Source organism: Dermacentor silvarum, chromosome 10 (assembly GCF_013339745.2).
Source record: "Dermacentor silvarum isolate Dsil-2018 chromosome 10, BIME_Dsil_1.4, whole genome shotgun sequence".
Taxonomy (NCBI): Eukaryota; Metazoa; Arthropoda; class Arachnida; order Ixodida; family Ixodidae; genus Dermacentor; species Dermacentor silvarum.
In genome coordinates this window covers 63,488,267-63,505,225 of record NC_051163.1, presented here as the reverse complement: position 1 = coordinate 63,505,225, position 16,959 = coordinate 63,488,267, and the positions used below count along the sequence as shown (strand labels likewise).

General features: G+C 43.8%; 1 protein-coding gene across 1 annotated transcript in view; it reads left to right on the top strand.

Annotated features, from left to right (window-relative positions):
• LOC119431596 (A disintegrin and metalloproteinase with thrombospondin motifs 9-like) overlaps positions 1–15,367 on the top strand; it is a 372,677-nt gene extending 357,310 nt beyond the window's left edge. The window contains exons 34-38 of the mRNA XM_049657933.1: positions 2,515–2,645; positions 3,170–3,366; positions 6,730–6,830; positions 8,349–8,378; positions 10,126–15,367. Coding sequence (XP_049513890.1) covers positions 2,515–2,645; positions 3,170–3,366; positions 6,730–6,825 — 424 coding nt within the window. The 3' untranslated portion in view covers positions 6,826–6,830; positions 8,349–8,378; positions 10,126–15,367. The remainder of the gene's footprint in view (positions 1–2,514; positions 2,646–3,169; positions 3,367–6,729; positions 6,831–8,348; positions 8,379–10,125) is intronic.
• The last annotated feature ends 1,592 nt before the right edge of the window (positions 15,368–16,959 follow it).

Here is a 16,959-nt window from a genome sequence, read left to right as displayed (position 1 = left end):
CTCTAGGTTGTCGGTGGGGGAAATTCGTTATTTCGAGGGAGTCTCCCGCCGCCACTTCGTTACATAGAGGTCTCAAATACATGCGCTTCTATGGAGTAACGGCGGGGAATAGAAAAACTTCATTATATCCAGGAATTCGTTACAGTAGAACCCCGCTGTTACGTTCCCGGGTGCTGCATTTTCCCGGCTGTTACGTCGTTTTCGGCCGGTCCCGGCACAGCTCCCATAGAACCCAATGCATTGGTAACCCCGCTGTTACGTCGCAACTGTGGGACTGTTCCCGCATCATACGTTGCGAACTGCCACACCGCGCCGGCCCGAGCGGCCATTTTGACTTTTCATGTCGCTTGGCTTGGTTGCTTGACGATGGCATTGGCCGCCCAAAGTGCTGGGGGCGACATTTATTACGTGTTTTCGGTTTCCGCCAGCAAAAGTATGGCCTTTGATATCCGCTTTTGCTATCTAAAGATGATGTCTATGACGCGTTGCGACCCTAAAATTGGTTTTGGCTCATAGATGTTCCATATAAAGTCCCAGGGCGATAACGCCGTCGCCGCGTGCCGTATGCTTTCTTTAGCGCGCGAGACGCAGTCGTCGGCTCGCCTCGCACGCTTTCACTCGCACATACAGCATAGGTCGCCGCGCGCCGTATGCTGTATGTGGGAGTGAAAGCGTGCGAGGGGAGCCGACGACCGCGTCTCACGCGCGAAAGAAAAGCAGGGAGGAAGCGCGCCTCCTTCCGTTGCACTCGAGGCACCAGCGAGGGAGCGAAAGGGGGGGGGGGGGGGATAGCGGGCAGCGTTGTGCTCTGGCATCATACTGCACGGCGGCACGCGGTCCCACGGGCCGTATCTTGAAAGCGATCTGCGTGGGGGCAGATTCTACGCAGTGTAGGTGCGTCGGCGCTCGTGGCTTTGTGCGTGCTGCGTGTTCTCGGCGCTCAGTTTGGGTTGAAGCGATAGACAACAGCACAAAGGTCACTTCGCTCGCTTCTGCAGCGGCGCTTAAGTGCGCCGCTGCAGAAGCGAAAACTACTATTCTTACTTTGTATACCTCATCGCAATCGATACTTCGGCTGTCGGGCGAAACTACTTTTTGTCGCACGTAAGAATTAAAATAATATTGTGTGCAGTTCAACACTACTCCCATTTCTCAATTTTTCCTGTTTCCTGGCTCTTGCGTTTCCCGGCTCTTACGTTTTTTTTTACGGTCCCGTGAAAAACGTAACAGCGGGGTTCTACTGTATATGGAGGTTCGTTATAAGCAGGTTTAACTGTATGTCATCTTTCACCCATTAAAATTTAGTTATGAGACTGCGCACGTTGTGTCTTTTTCGTCTTCCTTTGTCCCTGTTTCTAGTGCAGTTACATCTTTCCAATAGGAAAGAGTGGCAAGAGAAAAGGGGGGGGGAGGATGACATGTTGAGCAGCCGCACCGGGTGCCTGGAAGCCAAGTGTCGTCTCTGCTGCCACTTATGATCGCTCTGTGTAGTGGGCAGTCACGTCACTCCAATAGAAACCAGTCAGAGCTGCATTATAGCGGAATCGTGAGCCAGTTTTAACCGTATTGAACATAGGTGGTAGCCGCCGTGGTGGCTTGGTGGCTATGGTACAGTTAAAGTTCCAGTCCTCCTGTTGCATGGAGTGCCGCTAGCGCCCCCCCCCCCCCAATAAAAAAATGTTTTAAGCCTTTCACCACAAGCGCAAAAGCAAATAGCTTCTAGTTTGAGTCGCTCTACATTTATATTGTCAATAGCTGTTTTGAAATTGTATTCCATGCAGCAAATTTACATTCATGCGTATTGTGGCGTAAAGGGGGCTACATGAAAAAAAAAACACTTTGGAATCTTTCGGGAGTGCTATAGGGATCAGTGCGGTAGCATGGACATGACACATGACCGCACTAAGCCAATCACGCACGATAAATGGCATGACAGTACGAGGATTAGGGGGATGGCAGCTAGATTAAATACTGGCTCTACCTTGCAACTTTTTATCTAGAGACCTTACCTGGAAGTACCTAATTCTTTATCGATAAATAGCGACTAAGCTGTATTCTAAAAAGAGCTGAAGACTGTACTTAGCAAGCTTCAAGAACTTCTACTTAGCCATAACGGCCCAAATGCATTAAAAGACATTGAAATTAATCACACTCAACAATAGTTAAACTGACGTTGCCGCGCTTCGATCTGGGCGCAAAATTTAAAAAAAATTAACATTGGCCTTCACTTTGTCTTCAAATAAATAACCAATTACCGCAAAAATAAGGAAATAGGTGTCTTTAAACAATACTTTATGAGTTAAAAGTGATTTAATGTTTCATTTTAGTGACGTTTGATGGCCATACAAAACATTTCATGAACTATTTTCACCTGCACCTTGCATCACCTTGGGCATACTCTTAGAGGTAGTTTCCGTGCGCTTGCAGAGTTGCTCATAATTGCCCCGAACGATTTAAATGCACCAAATGAAGTATCTGCGAACAAATTGATGTCTTATTTTCTTGGGGTCGCAGGTTACGGAACCCAGATGAGTGTCCGTTTGGCGGCGCACGTGTGGACAACTGTGACTGCATCGAAGACTATCCGGCTTCCCTCACCACCTTCTCGAAAGTCTCATTCAACATCACCACGCTGCGCATGAACAGTAAGTTATGTGTACTGAGCAGCTGCCTATGTTGCAGTATAAATTGTTAGTATACCACAAAATTTTTTTTTGTGTTAGGCATCTCTTACTGTGTGTCCCCCCACCCCCTTACACGATGCGTCTTGGGGCCTGCTAGGTATTCTAAGTAAGTGTGAAAGGAAAAGTTGGCATACTCTCGAAGATAGTGCATATCTATGAAAGAAGCTCATCTGTGTCTTCTCTGCTGTAGCTCCTTGGTGCTACTTTATTTTGAAAAATAATATATCCAAGTTCTTATTGGATTATTTCACCCTCATATCACCATTTACTGGCCTCCTGGTTAGGTCAGCATGTAAATCAACCTCTCCCGAAAAATTTAGGTCGCTAGTTCGGCCCCTGGACCAGCACCAATTTTTGCTTCAACAACACTAAGTTTTATTTCCTCAAAAGCCGTCTGTAGTTTTGTGCTGCCGGTAGGGGTTGGCGAACTCTGCTTTTCGCATCTGGACTTTTGGCGACACTGTGTGTGTTGTTCTCTGTGGCAGGGCACGACTTCACCTTCAGCCGGACACTGCACGGAGTCCCAGCCGGTGTGGGCGGCGCGGGCGACTGCTACAGTCGTGCGCAGTGTGCGCAGGGCCGCTTCTCACTGTCACTTGCAGGCACGGACTTCACTGTGTCGCCTGTCACCAAGTGGGTGACGCAGGGAAGCTACACCTACCACAGCATACGGCGCCTGCAGGTCAGTTACAAGCGCCCTTGCGCTAGTTTTGACGCCTTGTGTACCGGTGCCCACACAATATCCGCTAGTAGATGATAATATCCAAGTTGATCCACTTTGCTTTTCTGTGCAGTAACATTTTGGAATAATTTACCCGCTCACATGGAATCTGTTGCTTTCTCACAAATGTTTAAGAAAAACCTGGAACAATTTATATTTTTAAACGATAAATAATCCCGTCTACCAGTGAGCTTTATTGATACACTTATATATGTACTATTCTTTTAATATATCTGCTCTCTCGTTTGCTTTGCTTTTTCCTTTTTTACGTTGTAGTTTTACTCGTTTTACTTGCACAGGAGGTCCCGCCAACCGTGATTAAAGCCTTGGGACCTCCTTCTGTATATGCACAACTATGTATCATTTCTAATGTATGTAATAAACTTGTATTGAATATCTGTTTTACAACAATAACTGTTGAACGTACAGTCCGCGTCAATAGTTTATGGGGCACAAGATGAGCGATAAAGCTGAATACAGTGTAGACCGCTTATAACGTAAGTCGCCGGAGTCGGGGATATCCGTACTATAAGCGGTATCGCACTATAACCAAAGCAACAATTTTCAAGGCCCGCACATATGCAAAACATGTGCACTGAGCCGCCACACGTATGCAACAGTCGAGGAATGCGGCTAGAACGTTTGCATTCAATTTACAGTCGAATCTCGTTAATTCGAAATAATTCATGCGGCGGCGCCTCCGACCGGCACATGGAGTAAAAAAAGCTTAGGAGAGACCCCTCAGTGTCGTGCGCGAACGAAAAAAAAAGAAAAAAAAACGCGGCGGAAATTTCACCCTTTCTAAAATGGCAAGGTCGCCGATTCTGCATTGCGCCGGGACATGTGTGTACATGCCGACGTCTCAGCCACGCTACCGTAGCCACTCGTAGAAAATGGCAGTGAACCCTTCTTTCTCCTTTATGCTTCCTCTACTTTCTAGTCACGTGTTGACCTTGCACGCTGCGGCTACGGCGCAGAGGGAAGCAGCGGCGCTGTCCCAGGCCGGCCAACGAAACTGCCCACGCTGGCAAACGCCCGCTTCCCGATAACGGCGGAAAACGAAACTTCGGGGAGCTGGCGCCGGGCCAGCTGGAGTGGTGGCGCCTGCACTGCGGCGGGTGCGCACGGTGACAGTCGAAAGTGAGGGAGCTACGAGGGAGGGCAAGGGGAGCCACATAAGCGGCGGAGTTGCCGAGGCGAAATCCGCTTCCCTGCCACCCTCCTCCCTCACATTCCACGGTCCCCGCGTGCGCCCTTCGCCATGCCGTGCCGACGCCGCCCGCTCCCTGAAGTTTCGTTTACTGCCGTTATCGTGAAGCGAGCGCTGGCCGGCATTGGCAGTTTCGTGGCCGCGCGCCGTGTTATTTCATGACTCGCACTCAAGATTCTGGTTTCAGCCTCACTGGCTGTTCGTTCGCACCACGTGCCCTTCTCCTCCACTTGGTCTCTCTTTCTTCCTCGAGCACTCCTTGGGGCGCCCATTTGAGGGGAGCGTTCGCCGTCTCTGCTGACTTCCGTACTCCCAGGCAGCCGAACTGTAACCGGTATTTCGTTTCCCACAACTGCACTATAAGCGATATGTGTATACATGGAGTGCTATGGGAAAATTAACGGGAGTCTGAAAAGACCGCACTATATCTGGTCCTGCACTATAAGCGGTTAAATTATAAGTGGTCTATACTGTATTTACTGAACCTGGGAACAGAGCCTGGATTTCATATATTTTACGTCCAGCCCATTAGTGTGTGTGACTAACACAGGATTGTACTGTTTAACTGGCTGCAAGCTATAGTACAGGGCTGAAATGTGGCTTTCCCTCGGCACCTGCATTTCACAAACTTTTGACCCCGACCGTGCTTCAGTAGGATTTTGTGACGCCCAGGCTAGGCACTGAGATCATGCATATCATCGTCGGTTCCTAGAAGAAACCTCCATAAGGCCTCCATTAGGCCTCTCATAAGATTCGATCGTAAGTTCGCATCGTACGAGCTAGCCATTGTCATTAGCTTTGCTATCGCTGTTTTGGGTGAAATTTGACGCTTTTGCTTCAACAACTTTTTACATTCTTTAAGTGAAGCGTTATTTGCCTAGATGAATCACTTTACGCCTTCTGTGGTCTGTCTGGTACGTTTCACCACGCTGCACCTGTAGGGGGCACAGGAAGTCTGGAAAGTGAAGAGACACACAGTTGGCGGTGGCAACAGCATATGGATTTCTGCAATCACATTCAATTTTGGATCTGTGGCAGCGCTAGCATTGCAACACACTCAAACATGATGTGATGTTACTTAGCAATAAGTGCGATGCATTATATACACACGCATACGCCCGCCTGCTTGCTTCGAAAAGCGTTCCAACTCGACGTGCCTTGTAAGATCACTGGCTTCAATTCGTGTCCTTGCAGTATGTGTGCTATAGCAATTAGTTAAAAAGTTGATTGGTGATATTTTGTTAATTAGTCAATTAAGCATGTTGATTCCTGGTGTAGGTAATGTCGACTTCGTAGTGTAATTCAATTGAGCGAGTAGATTCCTGCTATATGCCACAGGCGAGTTTTTAAAAGTCTGTTAATGTTAAAGAGAAAGAATCCTGTATATACTGTCGAACCAAGGTATAACGGTTCCAGTTAGAGTGAACTTTCAGCTACTTTGAAAAGTTTCTCAACGACCAAAATGTTTCTGTAGTGGTCTGATGTTCTGCTCAGTTCGGTTACACTGAACATAATGAACCGTAGCGTGACAGTGTCTCAACGAGGTGGAAAAGGGCCGATGAACTGTGGATTGCTGGTGTTGACACTGCTTTAAGTTTTATTGCCCATTCGAGCATGCTGTACGTGCGAAGTGCTTTTTACGACCACGCTGACCGCTTGACCAACTTGTAAAGTACCACTGTTGGGTGGAAACTACATAAACGGCGCTTTCTGCCAGTATCTCCTCTGCCTAACTTTCTGCTCTGCCAATCTTGCCGTTCTGCCAAACTACGCAGCCCAATTTTATGCCAGTAAATATAGTGTACATCATTTTTGTAAATAATGCATCTCTTCTGTGCTTTGTTGAGCTTTCTATCTGTATTTTTCTGAGATATGGAGCCCATTTTGTGTAATGAAGGTGTTCGTTGTATCTGGGACCGACTGTATCTCCACTTTCTATAGTCTGGCTACCTGGCTGCAGGTCATGGCCACTGCCTAAGGCACCTGGAAATGTGGCTTAGTAGGTGGCAGCACTTAAGCTAATTTTCTCATCGCTAATACCTGAAATGTGTAGTGTATTACAGTGGGTGTTCGTCAGTTTTCACCTGTTCTCTGCATCGTTTCGCCTACCACAGGAGGGCCAGATTATTCAAGGCAGGTGTGGTGGCTACTGTGGCCAGTGCTTCCCTGACGACACGGTGGGGCTGGTGCTTGACGTCCGTCCTCCTTGACTGAGGTGAGAGCAACCAAATAGTCTGAATTTGTTAATTACATATGGGAAATGCGGGAGATGGAAATTCAAGACCATGAGCAACACGAGAACAAGGTGAGAGCAGGAGCCAATGTTTCGACAAGTGGACTTCTCTTCTTGAAGTCGCCTTACATCGCCTTGAAGAAGACAAGTCCACTTGTCGAAACGTTGGCTCCTGCTCTCACCTTGTTCTTGTGTTGCTCATAGTCTTAATTACATATAGTTACTCTTAACACTAAATAAGAAAGTAGTCACTTGGACAATGTTACGAGTACTTATCTACATGGCAGAAAAGATACAAAACCAGTAAGGCCATCTGAGGACTTTGTTTTACAAGGAAATGCAAAGAGCGATAGAAGTTTTGTATTGTAATAATACTACTACTATGCAATGTTGATAACCTTCTTTCTTTTGATTTTTTTTCTTTTTCTTATTCGGCCGTGAAGCTTAAAAAATGCCTAATATTTCGAAACTCCCCTTTTGATATTCTTTAGATATTACTTGTGTGATAGCTCTCTTTAGATATGTAGCTCTGCTCGTGTTAGCATTCAGCTCTTGAACTTCTAGAGCTTTGAAACAAGCACTATTGTATACGTATTCATTTCTTAAATGTTGTCGCTGTATTTGGGTTGAGACTAGATTTTAAAATGAGCGTGTGCTGAGATTCCCGTGACTAAAACTGTTCTGTTATTTTGCTTGCTGAAATAATTCGGTGATTCTTTACTATGGTGTCCCTAGCTGCCAATTGGTGTGTAAACAATTACGTAAGCATGCACAATAGAATGTTTTCTTTAGTTCTTGGTTGGACAGGGTTTTAAAACCGTATTTTACTTGATCCATAAGGGTAACAGTAATTTCATATGTACACAAGAATGGAGCTAGTGCTCTTCCTGCTTAGATAGGTAGAAGTTGAATACTGTGTTAAGCAGGCTATGAAAGGAAATTATTTTTCTTGCATGTTTTGTTTTCTCTGTTTTCAATGAGAAAGGGCTCTCAGGAGTGTAGCATGCAAGATACTGGTATTATTCCTGAGGCAGCATACTTTATAAAGAACAAGCTCTAAGGGCTCATTTTCCTAAAGCCCCTATTAGGTGTACAACTGCTGTGTGCATTTCAGTGCAGTAATCTGTCGTCACTGCGCTAAGCAGCCTGGACAGAAGTAAAGACTGATAATAAATATAAGCTCAAGGGAATGCGGTAGTCCTCTGGTATGAAAAAATGGTACTTTGGTTTCACCATGTTGTTAGATTGCCCATGAGAATTCAAAAGCAGCAACAAAGCATGTTGATGTTTGTTGTAGTAATAACATGCTATGTTGTGTTTGTGCTGCAGAGACTTCTTGTTAGCATAACTTAAAAATAAATCAGGGTTCTTGTTAACTTACCCTTGCTTTGCTGAGAATCTCACGTTATGCAGTCTGATTTGATTCTAGTATACGAAGACATTTACTTTAGCTTTTTCAAACTCCTAACTGTTGCTCCAACGTCTTCTTGTCTTTTGCAGTTGGAGGAGTTAGATCTGCCGATCCTTTCGGTAAGCGAGTGAATATATATTGGGATAGGTTTTTGTTTATTCCTAGTGTCTTGCATGCTATGCCCTGGTCGCCTAGGCTAATAGGAAAGGGACAATTGAGAAAAATATATGGTGATTGATAAGACACAAAACATGTAAAGATTCTCAATTAAAAAATAGGGGAAGTATCATGATGTGGTTTTCACAGAAATGCACTGATAGACATGTGATTTTTTTTTTCATTGCAAAAAAGTTTTGTTGGAACCATAATTACATTGGAGAAGGACAGGTGCCAGTTTAGTTGTCAATATGTTGTGCAGTGGAACCTGTTGGTGAAAATTATCTTCAGCCAATAAATTTTTTCAATATTACGTAAACGTTCTCTTCGGAATTGTGAATAGGGCAGTCTCAATGTGGAAACAGGCTTGGTAATACCAGAAGCACACAGGAATTAGATATTGGTGGCGACAACACTTCGAAGCTTTTTGTGCCAGCTCCCAATGATTGCGCAGGTTTTGGCAGCATCTGCACAGAGCTAAGTAATTGTTCATCAACAACATGAACCGAAAGTGAAAAATTATATTCTACAGTATCAAACATCTTGACCTGAAAACCTATATATGCACTCTTTTTGTACGAGAAAGGCTTGTATACAGTAATATACCTTAAAATGGGTGCCATGCAACTGACCGCATTGTCTTACTAAGAGAAACAGTGTAAAAATGGGACACAGGGAACGAACAAGATAGCAAAATACTGATGTGTCTGCGTCCCGCCTTTTCATTGATTTTTCTATATACGATGTACCATCGATCCCACATGAACATAACATCGTTGGCTTTGTAGTTTGAGCAAGAAATCCAAGAACGAAGCATGTTGCGTTCATTTTGGTCCCTAAAATCATTGATTTTGCATCAAGTACAGGTGCGGTTTTGAACAAATAAATTTATCGAGTGATTAATATTTCTAGTTAGCGCCTTTTTAAACGGTGCATTGTGTGCTCCCAGCTTGCAAACTTGAGGCAGGATGGGAGACACGTTTTAGTCTTCAAGAAGTTTTTAGACATCTTAACCTGCAATGTTGTGCTATCACTTTTAATTTGTGGTGTTGATTAAATTGTGATCACACACATAAAATTGCCACACATACCTGGGATTTCAGTTATTCAGGACTGAGGACTAAACCTTGTGTGAGTTGGGTTTCTGATGGAAACATTGATTATGCATGCACGACATTAGCACTTACTTGACTAAATAATTTCAAAATAACTTTGATATAACTAAATAAACATGGCCACAGACACATATATATATACACACAAAAAGGGGGATGGGAGCTACCACGAACTGTTTATTTGAAGACACAGCCTTCATCATGACAAATAAAGTGCACGATAGGTTTCATCATATAAAAAGTGATAAACAGAGTAAGTCATAACTGTCACCAAAGCATCGTTCACTGATCTATGCCACACACTGACATAAAAGGCAGGTAATTGCCATCGAAACAAAATTTGTTAGTTTGGCATTGACATATCAATGCTTATATACAAGTTGTGGCCAAACAAGAACTAAAATTGAAATAATGGTTCTGAGATGTCAAAAACATTTACGCAGCCATTGCTTTTTGAAGCACAGTGACTCTTTTGCAATAACGTGCATTTACAACCAATGTTATCAGCTTGGGTGAAAAAAAAATTGTTTTGTTTTCAGTGATATGCTGTAACTTATGTTCGGTCTCATCTGTGTCCCGCTGATTATCTATGCAGAATGACTCAAGACAACAACACCAGAATAGAAGAGTCGTGGCGGATGTTTTCATCAAGCGAAGGAAACTGAGTGATGCAGTGTTCGACGCTGAGTGCAGTATTTTCTGGCAAGTCTTCTCAACAGATTGTGGACTGAGACGGGAAGGCTGCCAGACCTGGAAGCCAAACCCCCCACCCCAACCCTCCTTCGCCTCACCTGGTCCGTGTTCACCGCTTTCTCCGACGCACCACAATACACTTCTGTCGCCTTTCACCCACCGTGCTGCTTGCTTGGACTCATCTGGCTGTCTGGCACCGTGTTATGGCCTACGCACAGATTTCAACAAAGTGCTATTAAGGAAAGTCAGACGAGATGTGCCATTGACATCGTGTGGTTGTTGCTCACAGCAATGGACGACAAGGTGCAGCAAGCTGAAAGAACGCTCTGTTGTGTGTGCTCGACTCATTGTGCCTCTGTTTGTGTTTTAACCTTTCCTCTAACTCGTCGCCCACAGTTGGATCATTCTTGCTGTCGTCGTTGTAACTGTTTCGTTTTCCATTAACCTTTTCCCTCCGTTGTCTGACACCACTTAGTTGTTGTTGTTGGTGTGTTTGTTACTACTTGTTCAGACCACACCTCGCTTTATTCTTTTTACCCGTGACTTTGTTTCCTATGTGTGGCGATCCAGTTGCATCGAGAAAACCCGGTGGACGTGAAGCCCTTATTGTGTTTTGCCACAAGAAGATGCTCGCTTGTGCACCAAAGCATACGGACTACATAAAAAAGTGTGTGCGTGCAAAGGCTCACTTGAGGCAACGTGCCCTCGACGAACTGTGCTTCGGCGAAACGAACCTTGACAAATCGTCGCTCGGCTATGCACTCATTGCAAAGTGTGACGCTGTCATCATTATTTATTGCTTATACAGGAGGAGTGCCAAGTTTGAAGAAGAGCCAAGGAATTGTATACAACATACTTAGGCAAGCCCCAGCTGGTATTTTGCTCTCAATGGTGCTATGTTTGCGTTGACTCTACCTACGGAGGGAAATCCCGAAGTTGCGCAAGTTGATGCATTATACAATTGTTTTTTCCTTGCGTAACATTATACGCACCGTAAATTTGTACAAATTGTAAAACTTGGAGAAGTGAATATGACGTACCATAAGTGAAGAAAAAAAACGACATTTTACGCCAGTAACCGATAAAATTATTTGAATTTAAAGTTATTGACGATCCGCCTGTCAGTTAAGCATATAACTGGAGCATATCCAGTGCTACCATGTTGAGCTCGCGCCTTTCACTACATGTGTCGATGCTGTCTACTCCAAGTGATGGACAAATTCTCTTTCGTCTGTATGGTTATTCAAAGAATCTGTGTGTGTAAAACTTTGTAGGCTTAATCATTGCACAAGTTCGCAGATAGGCTGTCATGGTGAAGTCACTTGCAGATGTGGTAGACGAATGAAGCAATTGTTGCACCAACTGCACAATGACGTCGTGGCAACAGCATGCAATGTGAAATTTTACTGTGCTTAAGGAACTAGAATGTGAATCATTATGAACTTTTTATTAAGGGCCTCAGTGCAAAAGTTTAGATAAGGTCACAAATTACAGTATCATTGAGATGAATTTTGTAAGGCAATAAAGCACCGCCAAAGACTATTCACTGTCGAGAACGCTTAAGACAAGTGGTATGTGCATTTATTCTTTGTTTGTCTTATAAAGCACGTAGGTGTTGCACCACAATACAGAACTTCCCTAAAAATGCTATATTTCTGTGATGATATAAAGTTATGTGCGATTTACATTCGATCTAGCTCCTGGAATTGTGTTAACCCATGAAACATGTGACCAAGGAACTTTTCCATAACAGTGGGGGTTGTAATGTTGCATGTATTCAGAGATGCAGAGACCGATATCATCGTCATACTTTATATGGAGAACCACATTCTAGCCAGCTGGTAGGCGAGCTCCACTGCCTAGGTCCGCGAGTTCTCAAAGAACCATTGTTTCACCTGGGTTTTTGTGCTGTAGACATGCTAGCTCTGCTAGCTGATGCTTCATTTCTAATGAGAATTTTAAATTTATTAGACTTCCTTTTTTGCCACTGGAAGCCTCCATTATGCACCACTGCACGTGTCTCCTGTTGACGATGTGGAGCAACTTCTGGATTTCTGTCCTAATTACTGTTGTAGAGCGACGACAGCAAACAGCACCACTTTTTTTAGCTAGCACGGGGCCCTACTGCCATGCTCTATCACAGTGGCCTCTATTGGCCGATTTTGTATACGAACTGAAGCTTGCGCGTCTACTTAGAGTGCGGTCAGAGCCATAGAAGTTGTCTTTGTTTTACGAGTGTGTGCATGTGCGTGTTTAATACTGTTGTGCTGCAGGAAAATTGAAGCATGTGACAATTGCTGCTTATCACCAGTGTTCAGGCCACCTACCTCAACGAGAGCAGAAAGATAGCCATTACACATTGGCTGAATGGAAGTGTTTTCGGTTGGTAGCTTTCATTTAGCCTATACTGCATAGACAGCCTGCTGTACTTTTAGAAGGGGTGCATGCGCTGCTTCAAAAACAATTTGACGTTGTAACTGTGTTTTCACTCATTTACACAGCATGCCATGTTAGTGTCAGCTTGTGTGAACCTCGCACCATTCAAGTTGTTTGTCGAGGTGCTTAGATATCGGTATTTATCAAGCATGTTGCCATGAAGTGTTCTGCATTTCACTAAAGCTTTGCTACCATCGTTCATGCATTGCTTATATAGGGGGCCAAAGTGAGCATTTTTCTTTCATTTTCCGTTCACAGGTAATGAAATCCGATGAAATACATATTAAGAATATGCCCTTTCGATCATTTTGCTGTGGTCCTCACTTGGTAAAGGTTGTTTCCACATTATATCTGAAGTTGTACAGGTGCTTCAAGCAGAACAAGTTTCATGATTGTATGTGCAGCTATTTGTGTAAAATGCTAAGAAAGAGCTATTGTGACGACACCGTTGCATCACTTGATTAAATATAAGACTCTTAAAAATGATAATACTGTTATGCTGATGGGATTTGTTCAAAATAGATGACTGCTATTGCATATCTGTAGATTTAATGCAACTTTCATTCATGCTGGGACATAGATTGAGAAATAAAAACTATAATGCCAGATAAAATAAGCTAATAATGTAGTGTGCACATGATTCCTTTGCGTATTTTGTGCTTAGTACTTCTAGTACTTCAAGAACACTGTGCATATATAGTACTGTTACTACTAGGTATTTTTGGCAGCTAGGGTATCAAAAAAGAAGACATAGCATTCCATGCCCAGTTAATACAGCTTCTGTGAATGCTCAGTAATTCAATTGCACTCATTCCTGAAACATGTTTTGGAAGCCTTCGCTTTTTGAATGGCCACTATTGCACAAGGGTCAGAGATATCCTGGAAACCGTTGAGGCAATTTCTAGACGTTTCTCACGGGTGGACCTAATTGACAGCATGGGCTTGCAGACCATCTATTGTCACTGAAGAATATCGGTTTGAGCAGTGAAGGAAACTGACAAATTACATAGCACAAGTCACAAGTTTATTCTGGTGACTTGACAACAAGAGTTGCAGTCTGTAATAAAGCAGCCTTGTCATTCTAGCACTACAGTTGTCACTAGAGCTCCACGGAATGCCCAGGAAAAGGCTAGGCAGCTGTGCAGTTGACTATGTTGGGGGCATATCATTGTGTCTATGACATCCTTGGCAGCTGTCACTCTATTGTACTAATGCCTTTCTCACATAATCAATGTGTTTCACTATATCACTTGACCACACATCCTAACTAACAGACCGTAAGCATCCAAGAAACCTAAATACTAGGTGAAACGCTTCTTTTTCACTGTGACTAACACTTCACACAGTCCACTAGTCACAAAAATATTTTCTTTCCCTATCTTGCCCCATTGAAGTGAACTACGGCATGCAATTCTGAGAACAGGCAATCATTCTGAGGAATTGGTGAAACGCATCTGCTCTAAGAAGTTAATGTGCCCATATTGGGACTTTCTGCACTGAAATAGACATTCTTTATGTACCCCCAACTTTTGAAAGCTCTTCAGGTCTGCAAAATGAGCCTTTGAGAAAAAGTTGACTGCTGAAACTTTACCTTGAAAGTATCTCGCTCCCGAGAAGCTGCAATTCTGGTACTCAAATGTGACTGTGTAGCCTTAGCCTAGTGCATCATAACAAATATATATTACTTACACAGCATACAATATACTTTCTTCTTTTAGTGTTATCGCTGTTTCATAATCTAAAAGGCCGTAAAGGCTAATCCAAGCAGCACCCTTCGAATCTGGAGCGTAGTGAACAGAATAGAGGCACGAATAAGTGTGGCCTATTGTAATTTTTCAGAGTTCATCGGAGCAGAATGTTTATTGGCAACATCAGGCAGCTTTGTCAATAGCCATTTGGTTCAGCGCACAATTGCTTGACTGTAGTCTATGAAAAAATATGCTTCCGTCCTATGTACTTTATCGAGCCTGGGCTAATACAGAGCGTTGTGCGGGTTCTCTGTGCTTAATGTGCAATTTACCTTTAGTATAAGATTTTGATCAAATGCTTGTGCTGTAATCTGCTAATTCTACTCAGCTTAACTGGAACTGTTAAACCAGGTGCCTCCTTTCATGTGGTGTAAAAGGCAGCTTTTTTGCTTCACCATGCATCCCACTGCAAAATGGGTCTTCTGCTGATAGCAGGGGAATTGTACATTGACTTTAAACTCTTGTTATTTTTTTCTTCAATGTTACATCCGAGTGGAAAGTAGTGTCAGTAGTTCCTGCAGGTAAGCGTAGTATAGAGCATGCTTTGTGTCGAGTGCTTGAGTAGGTCTTGTGAATTGGAATGAAGCGCTTGCTGCAAAGTTCTTCACTGTGCACTTGCTGAGAGAGAAAGTTTTCACCATTCAGGGCACAAGGTGCTACCACCGATATCAAGATAAATTTTAAAGGTAGACTGTGTATGACAAGTTACGCTGTTATGTCGTCGACCTCCCCGTCACCCACACCTACCACTTTCCCTGTGCCCGGTGTTATGCGTTGTGTTTTCCCGTGTCGTGTGCGTAGCAAACATTCACGTGTTTCTATTAAGGTGATTACTATTATAATTATTATTGTAATTATTTTTGTTTCCTGAGGAGAGGATGCTTTTAGTCCTCTTCCGCACTGCCATGCGTTTTGGCCGCACTGCCTGTAAATAAACATGATGCACATCACCACACTGTATATGTCTGAGCTTCTTCGGCAACCGGCAGGGTTGGCAATGTGGGCACATTGACCCTTCCACAAGAAGCAACGTCACACTTTTATTGCAAACGTGGGCTGGGATAGGTTAGGATAGATAAACTTTATAGAAAATAATCAGTTTTGTGTTGCCCTGGATGAGCATCGCTAATGGTCGGGGCCCCTAGATCAGGGCTCCGCTGGCTTTTGCCATCTTCTTTGCTCACTGGATCAGCTTGAGCTGGTCATCAAGGGTTGAGCTGGACAGCAGTGCCTCCCATTGCTCCCTCGTGGTGTTCGTGTCATGGTGTTGTATGTTGTGTAGCGTGCACTCCCATGTAATGTGGTGGGCCGGGATAATCTAACAATTCTATTACAATGCCATCTCTTGTCATGCTTAGTCTTTGGTCATAGTGGCGCTCCGCCTCCTTATCAACGGAGTCAGCTTGCCGTGAACTCTGGATGAGAAGAGAGCGATAAATTGAGCAGAAGGAACCGCTACATTACACTGGCCATGGATTTATCTGGGAAACCAGTTCTGGGCTAGGATACTGTAAAGACTCTATTCGAATGCCATTCCTTGTCGTGCTTCGACAGTGGTGAAAGAGATGGCCCATGTTATCAGTGGGATCAGCTGGCTGTAAATGGTAAGTATTAAGAGTGGCATAAGAATTGAGCGGAAGCAATCGCTACATTATACCGGCTACACTGACCTCTCTTAACCACCAGTCACGGTCAGCTGATCCTTCTAGCACGGGCCGTCGCTCTGACTACTGAAGCTCGAAAAGGCTGTACCACTCGGGGCACAAAACGGCTTGTTTCATTGGCAGTGAGTAAACTGTATGCGGCCTTTAATGTTTCAAGCTGTAAATTAGATCGACGTTCCCAACAATGCGAGTGAATGCTGTGAATGTATCGTCGCATAAACGTGTCTACCAGAGTTGCGGAGTGGAGCCCTCCATTCCATTCTTGCTTCATTCCGGAGAGGGGTCATCACCATAATTTAACTCCTTCTAACTCCTCAAAATGGCGAGAAATAGGCCATTCCCACTCCTGGAGTCGCTTACTTGGCCCATTCCATTCTACCAGATTCAGAAATTTGAAACCCATTCACTATTATTGCTTGCAACTTGCGCTTGCGTGCCTAGCGCAAGAAGAAAGAGAAAATAAAAAAAAAACACACTTAGGAGACTTAACAACGTAACAAATAATGTTACGTACTATTTCTTTCCCACAAGAACAAACACACTTTCTGGCCTCTCACCTCTTCAGTGTGTTGCTGCCTGTAATCTCTCAAATTATGAATCATTCGAGTGAACTAAAGTACAAAATAATCTTGCATGGTGCAAGATTATTTTGTACTTTAGTTCACTCGAATGATTCATAATTTGAGAGATGTCCGCTGTAGTGGGCAAGCGCAATTCTTTGAGCAAGAACGTACAAGCAAAATCAAGATGGTCGTCTTCAAAGTGAATGCTGTCGTAGTAAAGGAGTTCAGAGCCGAAGGAATCGTTGAAGTAGGCTGGCTTTTCGTTTTGTTCCAGATTTACTGGTCTATTAATGGGAATCATTTTCGGGCACACTTTTCTGACTGC